This window comes from Malania oleifera, chromosome 2, assembly GCF_029873635.1.
Source record: "Malania oleifera isolate guangnan ecotype guangnan chromosome 2, ASM2987363v1, whole genome shotgun sequence".
Lineage (NCBI taxonomy): Eukaryota > Viridiplantae > Streptophyta > Magnoliopsida > Santalales > Ximeniaceae > Malania > Malania oleifera.
In genome coordinates, this window is record NC_080418.1 from 8,835,270 (window position 1) to 8,861,142 (window position 25,873).

Below are 25,873 nucleotides of genomic sequence, written 5' to 3' on the forward strand. Positions count from 1 at the left end.
AAGAACATGAGACCGTAACACCTAACATTGACGAGGTATAATTCATACTGTTGTCACTTATATGTCACATGGGCCATCTTAAACACCTCTTAAGTTGATGAGGGGTTGATATGTACTATATATTTCTATGACCCAAACTCTAAAATGGAAGCCCCTAATGACTTAAAGAAAGAAGTAAAAATATTGCGCATGGAGCTAACATAGATTATGGTAATGGTTGAGATTATGATTGAAGTTTTATACATGATTGCATTTAAAATAGCATCTGAAAATGCAAAACTAAAGTTGAAAAGTTAAAATTTACTTAAAATTGAACAAAATCTATATAATTTTATATAGAAATTTGTCTAAATTTACCTGATATTAAAATTCCCAACTCCCAAAACTATAAATGCTTTAATATTCAGTTAAGTAATTATTAATAAAGATTATGTAGAGTTGGGCCATGGATGGTGTCCGGTGGTGCCCACTAGGGGTGTATAAAAATTATCAAAAAATTGAAAACCGTATCAAAATTATAAGCAGTTCGGTTTTTTGGAATTCAGTTTTGGTTTCAGTCTTATAAAGTACAAATTTTTGGTTTCGATTTTGATTTCGGTTTCCAAAGTATAACCAAACTGAAAAACCGATTTTAATTTAAATTATATATATAAATTAATATGGTTACTTAATTATGATTGGTCCATACAATGAGTTAGTCCAGGATATGGTCCCTCAATATATATGAATCTGGGACTAGGGTTTCTTTTGAAGTTCTTGACACTTGAAAAATCCTACACGACTTCTTCAGTGAAGCCAACTCTAAGTCTTGACTCCCGACTCCCCTCATTGTCTCATTCTCTCTCTCAGTCCTAACTCCCAACTTGGCAACTGCCCTCTACCTCTGCCTCTGCCCTCTGTGTAGCTGTGCTGCGCTAAGTCGCTGTCGTCGACGCGTCGTTGTGGCTGGCGGCCCTACCTTTGGCTCCCTCCCCTGTCCTCTCAAGCACTGGCAGGAAGCAGCTGAGAACCTGAAGACTGAAGTATAGTTTACCTCACTGTCGTCGCCGACCTCCTCGCCGATTTTATCAGTAATTTATCTTTTATTGTTGAGGAAGACCACAAATCAGGAGCAAAGGCCCCAATTATTTGAGAAAAGTCATCAAATCTCCTTATTATAGAAATGAAGGTAGAAATTAATTTAGGATTAATTTTGTATTTATTCCATTGTTCCCCAATTACAAGTATAAGTAGGGGTTGTAAATTGTCGTAAGATATACAATTATGAACAGAGTATCTTTTTATTTATTTATTATATATTCTTCTTCCTTTAATTTTTCACATGTTATCGGAACTAGTTCGTCGAATCTTTGCTCCGATTGTCCGGTGAGCTCACCACTAGCTCCGCCATCGACGACAATGAAGGAACTGTCACTCCTTCGTTGCCTATCTGATCTTCGTCTCTGCTATCAATGACCTCCGATGTTGTTGTCTCTATTGTTGTTCTTCACTGAAGTCTTCGACATTGTCATCGGACGTTGTCTTCCTCAATTAGCTTGTTACTCTTTCTGATCTGCGCCTTTGCAGATCTGCCGTAAGATTTGACGTCATCTCCTGATCGTCTATGTCATCGTCTTCAACAAAGCAGAAAACACGCTGGTTTTTTTGAATCAGAGGTTGAAGACGACCTTCTACAGATCTACGCCCAACCAACCCACACCAAAAGTGGGCTATGAATCCCACCATTACTTCCATTTAACTTTGAAAAGCAATTCCAAAGTGACCCACTGACAGCTTTATGGATCAAGGCAAATCAATACTTTAAATAGTTAAAATATTCAACTGAGTGGAGAATCAATTCTTCCAAAGGATCAAGGCAAATCAATATTTTAAATATTCAACCAAGTGGAGAATCAATTCTTCCAAAAAAATAAAAATAAATAAAAATAAATAAATAGAAAAAGAAGTGTTTCATTTGAGAGGTTTCATTTTTCCTCGTGGCTGAAAAGGAAGAGAAATTTGATAACCCTACCCATCACTTGTACCTTCACCCTTCGGATCACCCCAACATGGTCTTGGTTACCACTCCACTTACTAAAGACAACTATGCCTCATGGAGTCTAGCAATGCTTCTCGCTTTTGAGGCCAAAAACAATCTTAGCTTCATTGATGGCACGATTTCTCCACCAACTTCTAGTTCCTCACCTGAGGCACGACAATGGAAATGATGCAACATCATGGTAATATACTGGCTTCTCAATTCCACTTCTAAATATATTTCCTCCAGCGTAATCTATTGCAAATCTGCTTATTTCATTTGGACCAATTTAAAGGAACGGTATTCTCAAGTCAATGGGCCAATATCAGTAATCTTGTTTAAGGTTCTCTTTCAGTTACAACATATTTTGCAAGTTGAAGGACTTATAGGATGAGTTGGTTGAAATTCAATCCCCGATGTGGTACCTGCACTTGTGGTGCCCGTAAGAACAATCTGGCCCAACGAGAATCTGACAATGTGTTGACCTTTCTTATGGGCCTCAATGAATCCTACGCTGCAACTCGTGGATAGATACTATTGATGGATCCGCTTCCAACTGTAAAATCGTACCTATGCCCTAGTCATGCAAGAAGAACGCCACCGCAATGTTTCGACTCCACCATCCATTGAAGGCATTGCTTTGGCCACCTCCAACTATCTACCACGGAAATGCAGCCGACTAGGTCCACTTAAAAGGTCCCTTAAATGCAGTCATTGTGGGAAAGATGGGCACACTATTGATAGCTATTATCGCATCCATGGCTTCCCTCCGGGACCTCGTAACTCTAAGCCTAGCATAGGTTTCAAGCATAGCGCCAATCAAGTTTCCTCTACTACCAGCGGTTTTCCTTTTACCCCTGAGCAATGCCAGCAGCTCTTGGCTATTCTAAAAAATTTCACCCCTCCACAATCCATGGCACACAAAGTAGGTAGTGTTGACTTTTTATTGGCAAGTACGCCCAATGTGATCATATGTGGATTCTTGACAGTGTTGCAATTGACCATATGGTTTACACACCCACTATTTTGGCCCACTCTTTCTAGTCCATGGTTGGAAAATTCAATTACCAGATGGCTCCCATGCCACCGTTACTCATATTGGATCAGTTCGATTCTCTCCTACTCTCACTTTAAATAATGTTCTTTGTGTCCTAACCTTTCATTTCAACCTAATTTTCATTCGTAAGTTATGTAAAATATACCATTGTCTCATTATCTTTTCTTTTGATTTCTATTTTATTCAGGACCCGCGCTCGATGAAGATGATTGGGATGAGAACTGAGCGGCACGGCCTCAACCACTTTGCAAACACCTAAAAAGCTTGTTGTCAGGCGGCCACCTCCACTTCGACTTCTCATATTTGGCATCAATGTTTAGGACATTTGTCCAATAAAAAATTGTCTTTTCTTTCCAATAAAGAACCAGAAATTTGTAATTCTGATTTGCAACTGTGTTTAATTTGCCCATTGGCTAAGCAGACTCGTGCTCCATTTCCAATTAGTTATATTTCTTTCCATAAACCTTTTGAATTACTACATGTTGACATGTGGGGGGCTTATCGCACCCCTTCTATTATTGGTGCACGTTATTTTCTCACTATTGTCGATGATTTTACTCGTAGTACTTGGGTTTATTTAATGCACCACAAATCTGACACCCGTTCTCTCTTGCAATCTTTCATTCATCTCATTGAAAACCAATTCTCTACCACCATTAAAATCATACGAAGTGATAATGGGCCAGAGTTTCACATGCTCACATTTTATGCACCCAAGGGTATTGTCCACCAAATCAGTTATGTCTCCACTCCTCAACAAAATGGAGTGGTTGAACGCAAACATCGCTATCTCCTCAATGTTGCCCACTCCTTACTCTTTCAAGCACATAAGCCTACACGCTTCTGGGGGGATGCTATTCTTACTGCTACCTATCTCATTAACCGCACACCTTCTTTTGTTTTGGGTGGTTTATCTTCTCATGAAAAATTGCATGGTGTCAAACCCACATATACTCACCTAAAAGTATTTGGATGCTTGTGATTTGCTTCCACTCACTCTCAAAACCTAGCCAAATTCGACCCACGAGCCATCCATTATGTCTTCCTTGGTTACCCGTATGGTCAAAAGGGGTACCGGCTCTATAATCTTAGCACACACAAAGTCTTTGTTTCCCGAGATGTCATTTTTCATGAAGATATTTTTCCTTTTGCTTTTGCCTCTTCTAAACCTGAACCTACATAACCTGTCCTACCTTGTCCTGTATTTTCCCTTGACCATATTCTAGATCACCCGTCTCCCATTCCGTCACCATCACCATCACGATCTCCTATTCCATCACCATCACCATCAACATTTCCTTCTCCAATGCCTCAACGATCTAGTCGTCCCATTAAGCCACCGACATACTTGAAGGATTTTCATGTGGAATAGGTTTTACGATCTCGATTGCCCACTCAATCATTTGACTCTGTGCTGGTCCATTCATCAGGTACTCCTTATCCTCTCACTGATTACCTTTCTTATTTCCGCTTAACTCCTATTCACTGTGCCTTTACCACAACTATCTCTCTTGCCAAAGAACCACAATCTTTCTTGCATGCCATGACCGATCCAAACTGGCATACTGTTATGCATGTTGAGATTGATGCTCTCGAGCTCAATAATACCTGAATCCTCACTCCTCTCCCTCCTGGTAAGAAGCCTATTGGATGTAAATGGGTCTATAAGATCAAATACAATCCGTATGGATCCATGGAACGATACAAGGCTCACCTTGTTGCCAAGGGTTATAGTCAACAAGAAGGCATTGACTACACCGAAACATTTGCTCCAATCGTCAAGATGACCACCGCTCGCACCATTCTGGCACTTGCTTCCGTGTATAACTGTCATCTTCATTAGCTTGATGTCAACAACGCCTTCCTCTATGGAGATCTAGAAGAATAAGTATACATGCAACTTCCATTGGGATTCGAACGAAAGGGGGAGACTAGAGTATGCAAACTCATTAAGTCTCTCTATGGCCTTAAACAAGCCTCGAGGCAATGGTATTATAACATCCTCAAAATTCTTATATATATATATATATATATTTTATTTAAATTACTCAAATACTTGCATGTAATGGGCATCCCTATGCAGCGGAAAATCATAAATCACATAACCACATGTACATGTATATACAATACCAGAATTCAGTGTATACAGACTATAGTCATACAAAAATACTCCAACATCATCTACTCAAAAATATACACAACTCTGTCAAAAACTCACCCTATAACCAGGGTAATCAAACACTCTCTATCCGCGAGCCTGATCTGCTTGCCTAACTGGCTCACCTGAAAAATGTTAGAGTAATGGGGTGAGTCGACGCTCAGTAAGTGGAAATATGCTATTACTAGTGTGTGACAACTAAGTTAAGAATACTTAAAAATTAGCAATTGAACTGTAATGCAATAAATAATATGTAAAGCATATCTTCTTTCTCAATTTAAAATATATTGTATCGTCTGTATTTTCTACTTTTCATACTGATAATATCATACTATACTCATCATATACTGTAAAACTGTATACATATACATAACTGTACTTATTCCTTGGGACTCTGTATGTCATGATTTGATCCCTCATGACAGGGTTGTGCGGCCCATAGGCGGGACTTCATCTGGTCGGCCCTCCGGATAAGTCAATATACTCTACTCTACCTCAGCCCGGCCAAACTGCGTCTACTCCTAGGCTCGGGACTAGCTACTACCTCGTTAAACCGACCCTCTCCACCCAATGAACTGAGGAGCTGCAACCTCTCCGAGCACGGTTGATGGTACCCATATACTGTCTGAGATATGTGGTTGCACTCTATCTGTATATAACAATGGTACCATACTCTATAATCTATATCTATACTGTATCTGTTTATAATCTTTCCATAAGGATTTGATACTATATACATATATACTTTTTTACTGTTTTCGCCATGTTTTCAAAATTACCATAATGCTATCTTTCTGTACTGTAAATACTGTAATCTCTGTATACTGTATCTGTATATCTATCTATATACTCTGTCTGTATACTCTATATGTTATCGTAATAAGAAACATGACATACTATAACTCTGTACATACTGTTCTGTATAAAGTTGTGATATAAATACTGATATGAATAACACTGTATACATGTATATGTATATATATATATATATATATTTGTTTCATGAAACTATTCGTATAAAAGCTGTATATGCATGTACATTTTTCTGTATAATTTCTGTGAATATATATATATATATATATATATCTATATCTGTATATTCTGTATATCTCCATACAATGGGAAAAACTATATAAACTGTATATACCGTCAATATCTGTGTATTCAGTATAGTATGATATATTATAAAAGCTATATACATTTCTTCATCACATGGAAATTTACTCAGGCCACACAAGCATTTAAACTCATATTCTATGAAAACTGTATAATAAACTGGTATGAATATATATCTATTAAATCTCTGTTAACTTTATTAAAATTTCTAGCATAGCATATTTCCCTTACCTTCACTTTGAAAAGACCCTATAAAATTCTGGCTCTATACCCGCAGGGTTCCTAACTCAATATCCTGAAAACACAATCCCCCAGAACAAAACATCAGTATTTTCTTACCTACAACATTTCTTATAAGTGATGGAAAGACAAATACTGAATAAAATGCCTTACCCTGAGATTGGGACAAAATCCAACCCAACTTTTCCAACAATCAGCTCCGGCAGACTTGCAAAGAATTTCGCCAAGAGTGTCGTGGTAGCCTCAGATCTTTGATCTGGTAAGAAACAGGCCCGGAAACGAAGAGAGAAGTGAGAGAGAGTCGTAGAGAGAGAGGGGCGCGGATAAGTGATAAAAATTCAGGTTTTCCACTTTTATACTGCGGCCTTCGTCGACGAGACACGTCATCTCGTCGACGAATTTTTCAATAGATTCGTCGACGAATCCCTGTATTCGTTGAAGAAATTCAGGCTGCCCCATAACCCCTCTCGGTATTTTCTAGTCGACGAGACCCTATATTCGTCGACGAATTTCCTTATGTACTCGTCGACGAAAGCCCTGTATTCGTTGACGAGTTTTCTTATGTACTCGTGGACGAAACCCTGTATTCGTCGATGAGTTCTGGAAATTCCTTGAAATTATTATTATTATCCCCAATTATTATTATCTCCAAAATGCGATGTCGTAGACAAATGCGAAGTGTTCATCGACGAAGCCTACTGCCTCCTTCTGTTTTTGTTTCTATTTCCCTCTCTCTTGATATTTAAATATCATTATTTTTTGGGTCGTTACAGGTATGCCAAGCTCTCATCCATCCTTATTGATGTAGGATATTCATTGTCCAAGGCAGATTACTCACTTTTTGTCTGATCCCACAAAAACAATTTCACTGCCATTTTAGTATATGTGGATGATATTATCATTGCAGGAAACAGTTTAGAGCAGATCAGTGCAATCAAGAAACTTCTAAGTGATCACTTCAAGCTCAAAGATCTAAGAATTCTCAAGTATTTCTTAGGAATTGAAGTCGCTCGTTCAGCCAAGGGAAAATTTCTTTCTCAGAGGAAGTATGCCCTTGAGATACTAGAAGATGTTGGCTTCCTTGGAGCTAAGCCTAGCAACTTTCCCATGGAATAAAACCATGCACTCAGCGAGAGTGAAGGTGAACTCATTACAGATCCTTCGTCATATAGATGACTTGTTGGAAGACTGATCTATTTGGCTGTCACAAGACCAGACTTAGCCTATTTAGTACATGTACTAAGTCAATTTATGGACAAACCACGTATACCACACTTGGATTCAACACACAGAGTCTTGAGATACATTAAGAAATCTCCAAGCCAGGGGCTTTTCTTGTCGGCTTCTAGTGAAATTCAACTCCATGCATATTGTGATGTAGATTGGGCATGCTACAGGGACACTAGACGACCAATCACCGGGTATTGCATCCTGCTAAGAAAATCACTCATTTCCTGGAAGACAAAGAAGCAAACAACGGTCTCTCGCTCTTTAGCTGAAACAGAGTATATATCTATGGCCTCTACATGCTGTGAGGTCACTTGGTTAAAATCTTTACTTTGAGATCTTGCAATGACATATTCTCAACCAGTTAGACTGTATTGCGATAACAAAGTTGCTATACATATAGCGTCAAATCCAGTGTTTCATGAACGAACTAAGCATATCGAGACAAATTGTCATGTAGTTCAAGAAAAACTCCAAAATGAGATCATTCAAACAATCTATATGCACACAATCCAACAACCCGCTAATTTATTTATCAAAGCTCTTGGAGTTGCACAATTTAACTACCTACTTAGCAAGTTGGGTGTTATAAATATCCACGCCAACTTGAGGGGGAATGTTGAGGAAGACCACGAATCAAGGAGCAAACATGATGCCCCAATTATGTGATATTTTCTTTTGAGAAAAGTCAACAAATCTCCTTATTATAATAGAAAGGAATGTGGAAATTAATTTAGGATTATTTTGTATTTATTCCATTGTTCCCCAATTACAAGTATAAATAGAGGTTGTAAATTGTTGTAAGATATACAATTTTGAAAAGAGTTTTTTTTTTTTTTTTTGTATATTCTTCTTCCTTTAATTTTTCACATTTATTTTGTGGATTTTTTTTTTGTCTTTTGCATTCCATTACATCGTTGCTTTCCTTCCATCCTTCAATTTCTTTTCGTAGCTTTCTTAATTTTTTAGTTTCACTCACAATGCGTAAGAAATACCGAAAAATGATAAAATATTTAAAAAATCGGTTAAAGACCGAAAAATGTAAATACAAGAAGGTGGAGAACTGGAGATGCACCCCACGAAATATGCTTAAGAAATCGGGGCTGTTTCACAATTAAACGAAAACTTCTTGGCTGCAATTTCCGGGGGCAGCAAACGAAGCTCGAAACTCCGAGAATGGCGACTACGACGCTCGCGAACAGAGGTGCAACGGAACGAACAGCAAGCTTCTTGAGGCTCTCAGTTAGATTCCTCAGAAGTTTCAGTGTTTCTTCGTCTTCTTCTTCCTCTGCTTCTTCTTCAAACCCTGCGGCCCCGGCGTCGAAGAAACCCAAGCGAAAAAAGAAGAAGAACCTGTTCGAGGTCGTTCAATTCCTTCCTAACTGGGGAATCGGATATCAGATGGCCAAGACTCATTGGACTGGCGTTTCCTACGAGATCACCAAGATCAACCTCTACAAGGTCCCAACTTTCCTTTTTGATTATTCATTTTTAATTTTGTATTCATTGAAATAGTTTTGAGGTTTTTGGGTTTAATGTGATTGGGTTTGTTGTAGGATGGTAGGCACGGCAAGGCTTGGGGAATTGTTCATAAAGAAGGTGAGTTTCATTTTCTATATTGCTTTCCCCCCTTTGGCTTCTTTAACTTTTGCACTATGAAAAAGAGGCGAGAACTAGAAAATAGTTGTGTGTGAATGAGTGAAGAGTCTGAGAAGCTCATAAGAGTTGCCCATTCGAAATTATACTAAATGTGCGAGGAAGAGAAGCTGATTGACATCTGGTCTCTGAAAGTGAGAGCTCCAAAATCACCTCAACTTCAACCCTTGTGACAATCTGTTCATTGCAGCTAGAGCAAGAACATCATTGCAAAAAATTATGGCGTATAGGTGTCATGTAAATGCAATATTTGCATTGGTTTTTGAATTAAAAAAATCAACAGATAAAAAAAATCAGCAGGGTTCGGCAATGAATCTAACTCAATGAGAATGTTGAAGAGTTTCTTTTTCCAGATAGAAGAATGATGAGGGCTTGACGAATTAGATAGAAGAAAAATAAAAATGAGTGCAGAATAGAGTTATGAATTATTAATCTGTCTGCAGTTAGTAGAGTGCTGTAAAAGATCAGCAAACACCTTCACTCTCCACTCTCTTTTTAATGTGTGTATCCTTTCCTCTGGTAGGAATCTTCAGTTTAATTTTGCGAACCATTAGGCTATATTGTCATCTCTTTGGTAGTATATGGTTGCAAATTGTTAATTAGATTTTTTTATATGTATTTGTTGGTCAATTATTATTGTTATCATTGTTGTTGCAACCTTTTGTTTGGAAACTTCCTTTTTTATCACTATATGTTATCCCCACTACAGTGGTCATCAGTTAGATGTTTAACTAAGACTATTTTGGCATTTGAAGAAGGGATTACTGTTGAGTTTGTAAATCATCCTCAATTTTTCTAGGCCTATGGTCCCAAGGGCAGTAAATAAAGAAAATATAAATAGATGAATTGTCCTGGGCAGTGGAAACAAAGTTGAGAAGGGGTTACGTTAATGTGTACATGGCCCCTTTTTTAAACTATGTGCTGAGGATTGTTAGAAAGACAGATATTGAAAAATGTGTCCGACTGGATCATAACAATTAAGAGAGTTGCAGTGTAGGACAACATAAAGGAACAATTAGAGAAAAACTGAAATATGAAGTACCAATGATATTTTTATTGCAATGACTGAACCGTGAACACTAAGTGCTTAAGGAGGATACAAGAAGGGGTATTTAAACAAGATTACATGATATAGGAGATATCTTAAATCCCATGAAATCTGAGATAATGAGTCCCGTAGAATTTGAAATATTCACAGATTTTATTAGGAGTCCATAAAATCTGCTTTGCTGATATATATGCTTCTTAGATATTTTTTGAATCAATAGGCTCTGATTTGTTAGCATATATGATACTCAGACAATTGACTTTGGATCTTTGACGCTCTTTAGACTTTGTTGTGATAATTTGCCTCGGATCTTCGGCATTTAAATCTTCAGCAAACAAAATCTTTGACGGTTTGATGATACCGTCGACATTATGGTGAAACCGCCGACGGTTTGGTGAGACCGTCGACGGCATCACACTCATTGAGTGTGCCGAGCTGTGATGCATTGTTAACACCCTCTTGCAAAACTTTGTTGTGGCTGGAGGCAAAGTTTGTTGTGAAAAATAATGAAGAGCGACCTTTGAAGGTGCGAATATTGTGATTGTTGTGTGATCTTCTTTCCGAAGGTAGACGTAAAGAAAATTCACTTTCTTGTGATTTGTGAGCATATGCATTCTTGAGAGCCTCCCACACTGCATGAGTTGTGTCGAGGTTGGATTTGTTCTGAGAAATGGTGCCGATGAGTCCGATCCACCCTTGAAGGAGACTGTCAGACTTTCGCCATGCTACGAAAGCATCTATTAATTGAGAAATGGTGGCGACGGGTCCGATCCACCCTCGAAGGAGACGGTCAAACTTCCACCATGCTATGGTGTAGCATTGAGAGATAGTGTAGCCATGGTGAAAGGAAAAAGAACAGAACATAAGATAAGCAAGAGGTGTATGGATAATGCAGGAGATGTGATTTTTTTTTTTTGACATAGTGCTCACAATGGCTTTGATACCATAGAGAAAAACTGAAACATGAAGAACCAATGGTATTTTTATTGCAATGACTGAACCATAAACACTAAGTGCTTAAGGAGGATACAAGAAGGGGTATTTAAACAAGATTACATGATATAAGAGATATCTTAAATCCCATGAAATCTGAGATAATATGAGTCCCATAAAATCTGAAATATTCACAGATTTTATTAGGAGTCCATAAAATCTGCTTTGTTGACATATATGCTCCTTATATATTTTTTGAATCAATAGATTTTGATTTGTTAGCATATATGATCCTCATACAATTGACCATGGATCTTTGATGCTCCTCAGACTTTATTGTGATGATTAGCCTCGGACCTTCGACATTTAAATCTGCAGCAGACAAAACCGTCGACGGTTTGGTGAGACCGTTGACAGCATCACTCTCATTGAGTGTGCCGAGCTGTAATGCATTGTTAACAACAATTACTCTTTGAGGCACCTTAAGTCTAAGAGTAGTTTGCTGAGTCCTTAGTGAGAAAAGAGATCATGGGCATTTCCTTTAGAATAGGATATTTAATGTTGCTAATCTCCTAGTTGAGGGGTACCTGGTATCCTTTAGAGATGAGTGGTTGATCACATTATTTTGTTGATTGGTAAGGACTAATGAGGATTTTGTATGATTATGTAAATCATGTTTATTTGAGATTTCTATTGAGTATGTTCTGGTCTTATTGACTTTTAAAATGAGGAAATATGGTGTTATAGTAATTGGCTAGATTTCTAATGTATTTTGGTGATTTTAGTCTCCTGATCAAATTACTGACCCGTGCATTCAAATGTAATGTTAAAACCAAATTAATGAACTAAAGTTTTCAATGATCCATCTGTAAATCCACTAAATAATGTTAGACAACTGAAAAGAAAAAATAAAGGAAAATCAGGATTGTGGCATATATATAAGAATAACATAGAAGCTGAGGGGGTGTTTGATAAAATTAAGCTTTAAGTTCTGGATGCTGGTTGTAGTTCTGTGAATTGGATTATGAATATTGTTGGAATTGTCTATGAATCTGAATGCTGAATTTTTAAAATCGTTTGGTTACTAACCAAATGGAGCTTTTAACCAAAATGGTGGTATTTAAAATTTAAATTACTAAAATAGGGTAAAATCAGAAACTATTTACAAATACGGGGCAATCTGCATCATGAAGATGCAGCAGCCATAGGCCCCACCATTGCAACGATCTGAGATGGGGATGGTACTGAAGCAGCCGAGTTAGGAATCGCCGGCGAAGGCTCCAAGCAGGGGGAAGATGGAGGAAACTGATCTAGTTGTTGACATTCTTGGCAGTGGCGGTGAGTGGCTCTTGAGAGCAGTCGTGAGGTACATTACAAGGTTTGCCACTACACTGTAGTATTGCTCTGTAATTTCTATGAATGCATATACAAAAGAGAAAATTAAGTTTGAGAAATTAAAGTGAAATGGGTCAGAGAGTTGAAAATTGGATTTAGAAATTTAAACGAAATGGGTTGGGGAATTGAAAATTGATATTGAGAGATTGAAATGAAATGTGTTAGAGAATTAAGGAGTTGGGGAATTATAAATGATGAAAATGGCAGATTTCTAGCCACCCTTGTTGGGATTTTGGTGGGGGAAAGAGATGACCTTGCTGAGCTCGTTCTTGTTCTGTCCTTCTGTGCTTCATTTTTGTGAATACTCATGAGCTCATGAAGATGATGAAACAGGATTTTATCTTTCAACTTTCAAATTAAATTTCCATATTTCATGATGCGCAAGCATAACCTGACCCATGGTTCCATTGACCCCAAGCAGCTGCACCTCTGTGCCTCTCCACAGTCCACAATCACCACACAGGTGCAAATGCCCTTCCTCCAAACACACAGACACACTGGGGAAGCTAAAAAATAAGAGCACAGGTGGAAGAGGCACAATGGTGGAGCTAAGAAAAGAAAATGAGAATCCTTGGCTCCCCTTTTGCTTAGGTTTCTATGGCTATCCCATCACTTACTACGATGGAGACCCATTGTGTCCAACAACAGGAGAGACCATGACCCTGTTCTTTTCAGTGAGCCTTCAATGAGGCGTAGCCAGCTTCAGAATCCTACTTTCTTCACTCGGGCCTCCATTGTTTTATGGAAACTGAAAGCTGGTCGGCACAAGTTCCCCTGCCTGCTCATGCTTACCCTCATCATCCTCTTCCTCTCCTTTGTTGACCACTTTCTTATTGCCTTCACTGTCCTGAATGACCTCTGCTGCATTAGGGACAAATGCAAGACTTATTTAAGCGGGCCTGAGCTGTCTGCATCTTTAAGATGCAGATTGCCCCAAATTTGTAAGTAGTTTCAAATCTATCTTATTTTGGTATGTTAAATTTTAAATAACATTTTAGTTTGGAGTTACCACAATGGTACATTGAATATTTTTGAAGTTCCAATAATTTGAATCTTGTATTCATATCACCTATGTAGTTTTCTAATATTAGTTGCATCATGCATGCTGATATGCATGATATGCTATCTGTTTCTATTTTCTAGTTGGTTCTGAGCCTATTGTGGTCATGCAATGACTGAATTTAGTACAACAAATAAAAAATTTTCCATCTATTTGAGAGTTGTTTGAGAGCTCCTTTGTGGTGATTCTAAAGTTCATTTGATGATGCTGATTCTTTTAAACTTCTTTCAGGTGTAGATTTTTAGGTTTGATCTGTCCTATTCACTCCCCAAAAAAAGACACACGTGCTCACAAACATAGACTCCTATCTCTCTCTCTCTCTCGCACACTCACCCCCCACCCTAAGTCACATTTCTCATGTTTTTGCCTAAAGTTTGAGTTCTTATAGAGTTTGCAGTTTCAGCTTTAAAACCATGTAACCTTGTAAAACTGATTTCTCTACAAAATATGGTTTAGAAAACTTTAATACTTGGTTTTCTTGCGTTGATACTTTGGAACAATGACTAAACCTGGTAACCAAGGCATGAAGTGGTAGTACAAAAAAATCTGTAAGGGCATGTTCAGTTTGTGGAAAACGATTTTTCATTTTTAATTTTCAGTTTTTTCGAAGAATTACAAAAATGCCAAACCATTTTCTAGTTTTCCAACATTTATGTAGAAAATCTGAAAAACAATAAATTTTTTTTTTTTTTTTTTATAGAATTTCTATACAAATATTGGAAAATTGGAAAATAAGATGGCATTTTGTATTTTTTTTTTTTTGAAAATTTGGAAATGGAAAATAAGATTATTTTCCACAAGTAAAAAGACTCTTTAAGGTTTTTTGTCCATAATAATATCTACCATGAAGGAGACCCTTAACCCAATGGTAAGGCCGTTACACTCAAACTAGAAGGTCACAGGTTCAAGTTAGGGAAACAGCCTCTCTAGTTGTGAAGGTAAAGCTGCACAGATCATGCCCTCCCCAAACCCCGGTTAAGGTGGGTGCTTTGTGAATTGTAAGTTGCATTTAAAAAAAAAAAATAATATTAATAATATGAACCAAGAAAGCTTTTTTTTATCGTAAAGCTAGAAAAAAGTGCTTACCCTTCACCCCAATTCATGCCAAAAAGTTATCATAGTAGATGTCATGATGTTTTCTTTAAAATCGTAGAACAAAATACAAAATCTGGAGGAAAGGACACAAGAAAAGGGGAAAAAAAATACGGCGTAGCTAGAACAAAACCATGACCTGAAAGATTTACCCACCCAACCAAATTGGCCGTCTTGATCCTCATCTTGACTGACCTAAGCGCAAATCCTCACCCCTATCAACTCAAACACAAAAGGCCAACTTGCCCGACCCACCTTGGTGATTCAAACCTACCTAGACCCCCACTTAGACCCACCACATGTCGAATTGAGGTCAACTTAAACTTAGTTTTGAATATAGGTACAGTTCGATAGTACTGCAAAGGATAGGAGCCTCCATTTGGTTTCTGTTTATTGTGGAAAAATTATGCTTGGGTCTATCAATAGATAATATGGTGAGGTAGATGAGTTCGTTGAAAGTTAAGGAGTTAAAAGCATATTTATGACAGATATGTAGCTAGGGGGAGATCAATTAGGGAAGAATTCCATCAGTTCTAGGATCACTAGTTGTAGATGCATGCTGTTGAACATCTCTGCAGCTGATCCAGCGAGTGATCATATCAGACAAAACAAGCACTGGCCGGTAGGGATAGATACTAAGAAGAGGGAGTTTATGATATCATGTTTACAAACTTGATTGAGAGGCATTAATTTTAACATATATATATATTGCTGAGAAATTTTAATATATTCTTAAGATAGAACTATTTTGCTTCAATTATCTGTATGGGATAAATGTGGTTGGAATGTTGAGCTCAAAGGATGCAATGGGGAGTGGTTTTGGAACATTGTGGTTGATGTTTGCCTACTAAGACTCCAAGTGAAACTTCATGAGATAGCAGCAAGACTTAATATACTTTGTTTAAAACAATGGTGTAGTTAAATAAATTGTTCATGAAATGAAATATAGTTGGAGTGGAAATGTTGAGATAAATAGGTTGATAAGAAATGCAAAATTTTGCATTTTTTGCTTTTTCATCACCTCTATTCAATCATGAAGATTTTTTCGTCCTCTTGACTTTCCCCATACCCATCGTACCCTCACAGGATGAAACATAGCATCTTGCATTTTGGGAACTTGGAGATAGTAAAAACAAATGACAATGTTTTTAAGATTGTCCACGTTGAAGGGTCACATGCACAAAGTGTATGTTGGAAAGGATGCTTTTTTGGCCGGAAAAGATATGATGATTGATGACGCATGCCAATGTAAAGTGTGGCCCTAAATAGAGTAGAAATGAGTGGAATTTTTGTGAATAATCCTATGGTGTCGTTTGGTTTGTGGGATCTAAGATATTCCCATGAAATGGCATTTGTGGGAGTCTAATTCCAAGGAATGAGATGCCTGCCTCATGGGATATGTTTGTTTGTTCACTTTTTAAGATTCCCAGGAATTTTACAGGATGTTTCTGGTTCAATGTGGGAATCTTGGTAGGTATTTTAAAAAAATTACCATTATTCACTTGAGATGTGTATGAACAATATATGAAGAATAATAATATTTTTAGCAAAAAAACCCACTAAGAATAATACCAAATTAAATCCATGTTCTAAAAGTTTCAACCATCATAAAAAATAAAATAAAAATTCAACACATAATAATCCAAATGTCCAATTAACCAAAAATAATGGGGGCAATATAGTCTCAAAATTTCAACCATCATGTTATATTATTATAACATAATACGTGATACGTGAAATTACCGTCACAGCTGTGAAGTAAACATGGGAGTGGGATGCCATGCACATTGGATTTGTGGGAATTTTGAAAGATGCTGTGAACCAATGGGCCTGAATGGTTACCCCCCCACCCCCAAACAGCCCCCAACCAAAAAAAAAAAAAAAGGAAAAATAACATATTTTCTCTTTCTCCAGCATTGATGAAAGTACCAACATTAGTCTCTTGTTATATTTAGTTGTAGAAATGCATTGAAGAAATGATCTTTGTGAATATCTTGTGCAAACTTTACATGGTATTTTGTAACTCTTTTTGCCTAGTGAAAAATATTATGCAGGCTCTATTCATTCCCATATTCCCATGGCATTTTGTATTACAACAACAACAACAACAACAACAACAACAAAACCAAGCCTTTAGTCCCACTAGGTGGAGTCAGCTACATGAATCCTTTTCCGCCAATTTATGTTATCATGGACAATTTTTTTAGACAAATTCAGGGCTATTAAATTCTTACTCACTAATTCATTCCAAATTATTTTAAATCTACCCCTACCCCTTCTACTACCCCTCACAACAACTAGTTCACTCTTCCTTAGTGGCGCGTCATGTGGCATACGTTGCAAGTGCCCAAACCATTTGAGTTGCCCCTACCTTATCTTATCTTCTAAAGGAGCTACGCCTAACTTACTGCGAATATGTTTATTTTAAAATTTATCTTTCAATGCTATACTAGTTATCCATCTAAGCATTCTCATATCGGCAACTTCACTTTTTGTATTTTGTTTCTTAGTTGCCAAACATTTTGATTCATATAGTATAACTAGTCTTATAGTCGTCTTATAAAGCTTTCCTTTTTAATTTTAAGGGTATTTTACAATTACAAAGCACAGTTGAAACACTTCTCTATTTTACCCAACTTACTTTAACTATGCATTACATTTTTTTCAATTTCTCCTTCAGCTTGCATAATAGATCCAAGATATCAAAATCTATAGGTGCTATTTATTTCTACATCATTAAGTTCAACTTTGTCTCCAATATTCCTCCTACTATTATTGAAATTATATTTCATATATTCTGTCTTATTTCTACTTATCCTAAAGCCTTTAAATTCTAAAGATTCTCTCCATAATTCTAACTAAGCCTCTACTTCGCCCCTAGTTTCATAAATCAATACAATATCATTTGCAAACAACATACACTATGGAACTTCATTTTGGATACTCCTAGTAAGTTGATCCATCACTAAGGCAAAAAGATAAGGGCTCAAGCAGATCCTTGATGTACACCTATTTTGATTGGAAATTCTCTAGTCTCTCCACATATAATCCTTACACTAGTTATTACACCATCGTACATATCCTTAATGACATCAGCTTACTTACTACATACACCTTTTTTTCTAAAACCCACCATAGAACTTTTTTAGGTACCCTATCATATAAAAAACATAAAAAGGGTATCCTGGTGCATAAAGCTCCCGCATATGCAGGGTCCGGGGAAGGGGCGGACCACAATGGGTCTATTGCATGCAGCCTTGCCTTGCATTTTTGCAAGAGGCTGTTTGTGGAGCTTATTAAATATATAGATCTAGGGGGAGCTTCTGCATGCCTCAAGATCGAGGTTTGTAATGCCTTAATCCTTGGAGAAAGAGAGGTGGTTAGCTGCAGAAGGCAGAGTGGTGGGATGCCCAGGTGAGCTGCTAAATAGATTTTGGGGATTGGAAGATGAAAATGGAAGGAGAGAAACCCAGGCCTGTGCATTATAGCTGGAGGAATATAGGACAACAACATTTATTTGGAGTTAGTTCTGGTTAGTTAGTGGACCATATTTGATATTTAAACCTGCCAACCAACCCAATATTTTTGTTTTTATGAATTTTTTAAACCTTTTCTTCTAAATAAACAGGCATGTTGGTGCAGGTTGGATCAGGTTGGGCAGGTCGGGTAAAACATACCTACTGAGGTATCAGAATTTGAAAACAATTTTCCAACTTAATATACAGAAGAAGAATGATAGATAATTGCAATGATAAATTAAAATTAGTCCTCAAACACATCCAAATGCACATCATGCAATAAACAACAATCATACAGTATCCATACAAGAAATATCCAAGAACTACAAAAGGCAGTCCAACACATCCACACATAAGTCTCAAGTGCAGTGTATTTAATGCACATGGACAATGTTACAAGTGGCATAGCATTAGCATAACAGCAACGGGCATAGTGGAAGTGGGAATAGCAGGTGTTACATTGAGGGAAATAGGTGTAACAATCGTGAATTTTTTTAGAAGCACACAACCTTATATATAATGGTATATTTGCATTTTTAAGCCCTTAACTCTTCTTAATAAAAATTGTAATGTATTTTGGATCTTCAAGGTCAAGGTTGCTTAATAAGGGTAGTAAATTTTACATCAGTTATGCCATAAGCAACAACAACCAACCAAGCCTTAAGTCCCTCTAGGTGGGGGCTGCTACATGCATCCTTTTTTTCCCAATTTACAAGATATTGGGAATTTTCCTGGGCAATTTGACGGAAAATTCTTAGTCTCTATTTCATCCCAAGTTATTTTAGGTCTACCCTCTTCCCTTTCTATTGTCACTAATAGTAACTAGCCCACTCCTAGTATACTATTTGGCTTACATGGTGCCCAAATCATCTCAGCTGCCCCTCCCTTATCTTTGCAAGTGCTGTGTCTAACTAAACACAAAAATGTTCATTAAGATAATACCACTCATCCACCTTAGCATTCTCATTTAGGAAACTTTTACTTTTTGGATATGTTGCTTCTTAGTTTCCCAACATTTAGATTTATATAACATAGCTTATATAGCCCTCCTATAAAACTTTCCTCATAATTTTAAGGGTATGGGTATACTACGATCGCACAATATGCCCAAAGTACTTCTCTATTTTACCCGGTCTGCTTTCACTCTGTGTATTACATCTTGCATGATAGATATAAAGGATCAAAATCTACTAGTACTAATTATTTCTTCATCATCAAGTTCAAGTTTTTTCTCAAATATTCCTCCTACCATGACTGATGTTGCATTTCATATATTTTGTCCTATTTCTGCTTGTACTAAAACCTCTAATGTCTAAAGTTTCTTTCCATAATTCTAACTCAGATTCTAGTCCACCTCTGGTTTCATCAAATCAAGATAATATCATCTGCAAACAACATAAACCATGGAACTTCATTTTAGATACTCCTAGTGATGTAGGATAAGAAGCAAGATCTTTGGGGAAGAGCCATATTGGAGAATAATTAAGAAGAATTGGGTTAAGGGATTGTTGGGTTTACTTAGTAGTTTATTATGTATTTAGTTTTATTTAGTATAATATTGTGTGTATTTTGGGGCCTTGTTTGTACTATTTGTGTGCAGTAGGGGTATGTTTGTAATTCATGAAGTTTTAGGGGTACGTGTGTAATTTTATGTGTTTAGGCTTTCTTATAAATAGTATGTGAAAGCCATGTTGTGAGTTAGTTGTTGATGAATTTGAATTGTTGATTGAACGTGGGTTCCCCCCTAGTATCTCCTCTCTCCTTCCTTCCCTTCCCATCCTCTCTTCTATTTCTTCTAGTCACTCTCATGGCAGAACCTTGATGCTGCCCCTGCATCTCGTATCAGAGCCCAACCACAATCTCTTTCTTCCATTTCAATTTCTCCATATTTTCCTTTCAATCTTCGTCTTCCCCCTCTTCTTCTCTTCTTCCTCCCCCCCACGGTTCTGCAACTTCTATTCACCTCTGCTGCTGCTTCTTCTCCTTCTCTTTCTTCTTCTTTCCTTCTCCCCTGTTCTGTAACTTCTCCCTCCCTCTCTGCTGCTACTTCTCCCTTCTTCTATTCTTGTTCTCTGGTTTTCTGCTCTGCTTCTGTTCTGTTTTCTCACTCTGTGTTCCGTATCTAACCCTCTCTTCTCTGTTCTTTCTTCTTCTTCTTCTCCTTCTCCTTCTCCTTCTTCTATGTTATTCCTTCTTGTCTTTTTGTCTATTTCCCTTCCATCGTTCTCTCTCTGATACTTTTATATTCTGAAATTTCAGTTTAAAATTTTTTTAAAAACAAAAAACAATTCTGCAGTTTCTGAACTTTTTCAGAAATTCCATTCATGTCCTATTTTTCGAAAGCCTAATTTCCAGCCTAGGTTCTGCAACACCACCCACACCACCAAAAACAGAACCCCCCAAAATGCTTCCCCCTCAAAATTGTATCACCAACAGACCAGCTATGAAGCCCCGCGCGTCATCTGAAATTATCCATCTGCCGGCCCCTTCAAGATCCACCCTTGCCAGAGCTTTTTTTGACACACCACCACCACCATTCGACTCACTACCCTTCAATCTACCACTCCCCATAAAATAATTGCCAGAAAGTCACTGCCGGTGACTGCAAGCGACGATTCTGCCAGACTTCCTCTTGGCACCATAATCACAAGAAATTGGTTCTCACAATGAGAAATTGGTGTTTTCTCCATGATATTTTGATATGCTGCAAGATATTTTGATTGTGGACACTTCATTGCAAGCAAATGCGATAATTTTTGGCACAAAACCCTAGAAATTGTCACTCCAGTATTAAAAATCAGGTTTTGTTGCTGTCGTTTGTGAATTTTCTTTTGAATTTGTTTCATTTCAGCAGGACAATCAATATCAAAAGTGAATTGAAGATAGTTTTTGAGAAATTGGGAGTAAGGCTTGTGGGATATTTTGTTAAAGGGTTGTGATATATAGCTGCAGCATATATATATATATGCATAAATTCAGCAACATGGTGACAAATTATAGGACAAAGGATTTGCATTAACATACCTTGGGCACAATTTCAAGCTCTTCAACACCTTCCTCAAATGCGGAGAAAAGGCTTGCAAAATCATTATTGATGGAAGATGTCCAATGAATATGGTTTTCCATAAATGGAGTCACTCGAATGCCGCTTCATGCAGAACCTCACCCAGAGCCTTATGAGATGTCTTGGGTTGATAACTCTATTGAACATGTTTATGAAAGATGTTTGGTGTGATATTCTACCTATGAAGATTGGCCATGTATATCTTGGTTCTCATTGGTTTGATGATTCTAGTGCAACTCAAGGACATGGGTACACATGTCTTCCACTACAGTGGGAAGAAAATCATTTTGAAGGTACCCTATCATATGCTTTCTCTAAATCAATAAATACCATATGAAAATCCCCTTTCTTTTCCATGAATTTTTCCATTAATCTTCTTAAAAGATATATAGCTTCTGTAGTAGATTTCCTAGGCTTAAAACCAAATTGATTTTCTTAGACCTTCATTTCTAGCCTTAATCTTTGTTCAACTACCTTTTCCCATAGTTTCATTGTATGACTCGTAATTTTAATTCCACGATAGTTATTACAATTTTGAATATCTCTTTTATTTTTGTATATAGGTATTAAAGAGTTTTTCCTCCATTCATTTGACATTTTCTTGGTTTTTATAATTGTGTTAAATTATTAGTTAATCATATAATTCCATTATCACCTAAGCATTTACAAACTTCAATTGTGATGTTATTTGGTCTTACAGAATTTCTATTTTTCATTTTTTTTTAGTGCAAACTTAACTTTGTTAACTCTAATCTTGTGAATACATCTTGGGGGATCATTTGAGAACTGATTAGTTATGGTGGAACTTAATGCTTAACAACATTTTTTGTGTTAGACTTATTACACTTACGCTTGATGAAAGTACCAAGATTAGTCTCATGTTATGTATAGTTGTAGAAATGCATTGAAGAAAATGATCTTCCTGAATATCTTGTGCGAACTTTACATGGTATTTTGTACTGCCCTTTTTGCGTAGTGAAAAATATTATGCAGGTTCTATTCATTCCCATATTCCCATAGTATTTTGTACTAAAAATGTTAAATCACTGTCTTCTGTGGAGCATGTAAGATATCTTGGGGGCTCATTTGAGAACTGATTAGTCATGGTGGAACTTAATGCTCTACGACATTATTTGTGTTGTGTTACTTATTACACTTGGTTTCTTCATATCACTAATATATAATATAATATATATATATATATATATATATATTTTAACTTTGACAATGAACTTTGACAATATATATTCTGCTTTAGCTAGATTTGTTGTACAATTTATTGTATTCTGTAAGTGAACCTGGAATTGGTGCTACCAATGCTTCGTATGTGATTGCCAGCACCTGACTTGAGTTTTTTTTAACTAGTTGTTGGATAATTAAATTGTGCATATTCGCCAGGTAGGATGGAAAATACCATGGTTGCCTCTCATCGATAGAATCTGTTTAGGGCTATGTATAGTGCGTAGCACCTTTCCACATGGGTAACCAGACCCCCAAACTCATTTTGGTAGTTCAAGAAACTAGGCTTTGCCATGGAATGTTTTGGAATATTTTTGGAATTTTTGTGGTTGCCTTGTAGGGGTTATTTCCTATTTTATTTTCTTTCAAAATAGCATTATCACATTATTCTCAAAAAAGAAAAAAATGAAATGAAAAGTAGATAGTGACTCTAAAGTCAAATTCTGTTTAAGTAGAATAATCATATTTTTCCTCAAAACATAGGTCTGGGTCCACACCAAACCAAAAATGAAACAAAGAGGGACAAAATTATACCAAAAAACTGTGATAAAAAATCAATCCATGAGTTGAGGTCTAGTGAAAATTTTCCAGAACTCTAGAAAAATGAAGTTTGCACTCCTTTAAAAGCTCTCTTGTTTCCCCCCTTCCAAAGACTCCAAATCTGTCTCAGAAATGCTCTCTCCCTTTTAGCCTTCCAAGAGCGAAGGAGGTCCCTTGAGCTTCCCTGGCATAACCCAAGCCACTTTCAACCATGCAGAAAGGTTCCAAACATTCTAGGCAACAGGGCAGTGGAGCAACAAATAGTTGATCTTTCCCAATCTATTTTGCACATGAAGGCCCTTTCAGCCTCTCAAAGACATCTTGCTTACAATGATTGCACTCAGTGAAGATAGCTTCACAAGCACACTCCATCTCAAAAAATGCAATGTTCTTGGGGCCTATGGCTTTGCGAGCAGCTTTCCAAGGGAGAAATTATTAATTGAACAATTTTAAGTTTTTTGCATGATCACTTCACTGGTTTCTCCCTATTTGCATTAATTCTGGTGCTATACAATGAGGCCAGCAACTTCTCAATCTCTTCAAATTCATGATCCTGCACTTCCCTTCCGAAAAGCCTATTCTAAGCACCATTCACCTTTTTAAAGAGCACGTTAGCTAACATAAACTTTTTTCTTTCTCAAAATATTGCATATGGCTGGAAACAAATCCTTTTTAGGTATTGTCTTTGCACCACACATACAGCCAGAATCTTACTTTTGTTGCTCATTCCAATTAGTTGTCCTCTTGACTTTTCACCTCTGCTGGGATTGTCCAAGTTGCATGCACAAAGGAGGTTTTGAAAAGGATGTTGGTTTTGTTGGCCAGAAAAGATACAGTAGCACATGGTTATGAAATATGTGGCCCTAAATAGAGGAGAACTGAGTGGATTCCTTCAAAAAATCTAAAATTGCAGCTCAGGGGAAGAATCCAAAATGGATTGTATTAAGCTTGTTTGAGTTTGACGAGGTTTATTCTGTGAACCTTTGCTTTCATGACACAGAGAGGAAGTAATGTTACCTAGAACCTGGAACATTCTGGTTCATGGTATGGGAATGGAATTGTGGCACAAACACCCTCTAAAACATGGAACATTAGGGTATACATACGTCAATATATTGGTGAGAAATGTACAATGGCACTTGTATATTTTGGGGAGGATGTTAAAAGTGTTCAAAATCTAGAATAGATATTCTTTTGTGGAATCAATCAACAATGAGGTGGAAGTGGAATTATAATGCAATAATTCTCCATTTTAACTAATGATAAAGAAATATACTATGTGAAAAATATTGAATTAACTCTTTGGATTGCGAGATTTAGTGTTTCGGAAAGAAAATGTACTATGTTTTGAAACGTTTGCACCAACATGCGGTTCGCTAGGGTGTTAGCAGTTTTCTGTTAACTATGAACATTCTTCGTACTTCTGGTAGATCTTTATACTGTATGGCATCATCTGTTGGCTCTCGTTGCTTGAAATTATGTTGGGTCAGCATGTTAGTAAAAGTGTCACAATGAGTGTTCTTGGTTGAGCTAGAACCTTTTATGTTATTTTTCATATGAACCTTGAATTAATGGCTCTGATGCATTAATCAGGTTTGCCAGCAGCTGACAGTGCCAAGAAAATAAGTGGGGTTCACAAGCGCTGTTGGAGATACATCCCAAATGTGAAGAAAGCAGAAGAAAGCACAGCCAAACCAGAAGTTCAAGAAAAAGTTTGATTCAATACAAACCTCTGCTTTACCCTTCCCAGTTGATTTAGAGTTTGCACTCACAAAGTTGCCCATTTCATAAACTCTTCAAAAAACTTGATGATTTCGGAACCCCCAAATTCTCTCTAAGAAATGACAAACCCTATAGTTTTAAAATTATTCAAACTCATTACAAATTTCCTCTTCAGAGCTTGTCGATCATAATTTATGTGCTTCTTGTTTATGCTGTAAATTATGAGAGAGCTGTATCTTTACTGCAAACTGATTACTCTGATGGAACATGTGGTGAAATTAAGATATGGTTACAGTGGTCAATTTCTGGTGAATGCTACTTTATCTATGAGTTCAAGACGATTTATTTTTAGTGTTAGGGCAGTTATGTTATCTGCGTTTTAACTTCTCTCTTCACCAATTGCATCATGAGTCATATCTAGGATTAGTCCTTGTTTACAATTATGTTTCAGTTCAGACAATATATTTTCTTGCTTTTTGTACTAAATTGAGGCCTAGAGCGTTATCGCATCTTATTCTATTCAAAATGTTTTTGGACACCATTAGACATATTTGTAAGTTTTTGCATGAATTTGTTTTTTTTCCATGTTAGATATTTTGGATTCAGCTAGTCTTTTTTGGGAGCTGGTAACTTGAACTGTAAGTTCAGCAGAAAGGTTTACCTGTTCTCTTTTCCCCTTTTTCCCTCCTTTTTTTTAATGTGGCAAGATAATTTTTTTGAGTGTGCAGATTTTTGTCAGTGTATAGAATTGCTCGTTAATTTAGTATTTCTTAAGTAGTTCACTTTTTCCA

General features: G+C 36.9%; 1 protein-coding gene across 1 annotated transcript; it reads left to right on the forward strand.

Annotated features, from left to right (window-relative positions):
* The first annotated feature begins 8,782 nt into the window (after positions 1 to 8,782).
* LOC131149590 (uncharacterized) lies at positions 8,783 to 25,384 on the forward strand. Its single transcript, XM_058100173.1, has 3 exons — positions 8,783 to 9,276; positions 9,372 to 9,414; positions 24,954 to 25,384. Exons 1-3 carry the CDS (start codon positions 8,992 to 8,994, stop codon positions 25,076 to 25,078), a joined length of 453 nt encoding a protein of 150 aa, XP_057956156.1. The 5' UTR covers positions 8,783 to 8,991; the 3' UTR covers positions 25,079 to 25,384.
* The last annotated feature ends 489 nt before the right edge of the window (positions 25,385 to 25,873 follow it).

Excerpts from the sequence above, each read along its gene's own strand:
- LOC131149590 (XM_058100173.1), top strand. The coding sequence starts at position 8,992 with ATGGCGACTACGACGCTCGCGAACAGAGGTGCAACGGAACGAACAGCA. Across the intron at positions 9,277-9,371 it reads CCAAGATCAACCTCTACAAG|GATGGTAGGCACGGCAAGGC; the intron begins GTCCCAACTTTC and ends GGTTTGTTGTAG. Across the intron at positions 9,415-24,953 it reads GGGAATTGTTCATAAAGAAG|GTTTGCCAGCAGCTGACAGT; the intron begins GTGAGTTTCATT and ends TGCATTAATCAG.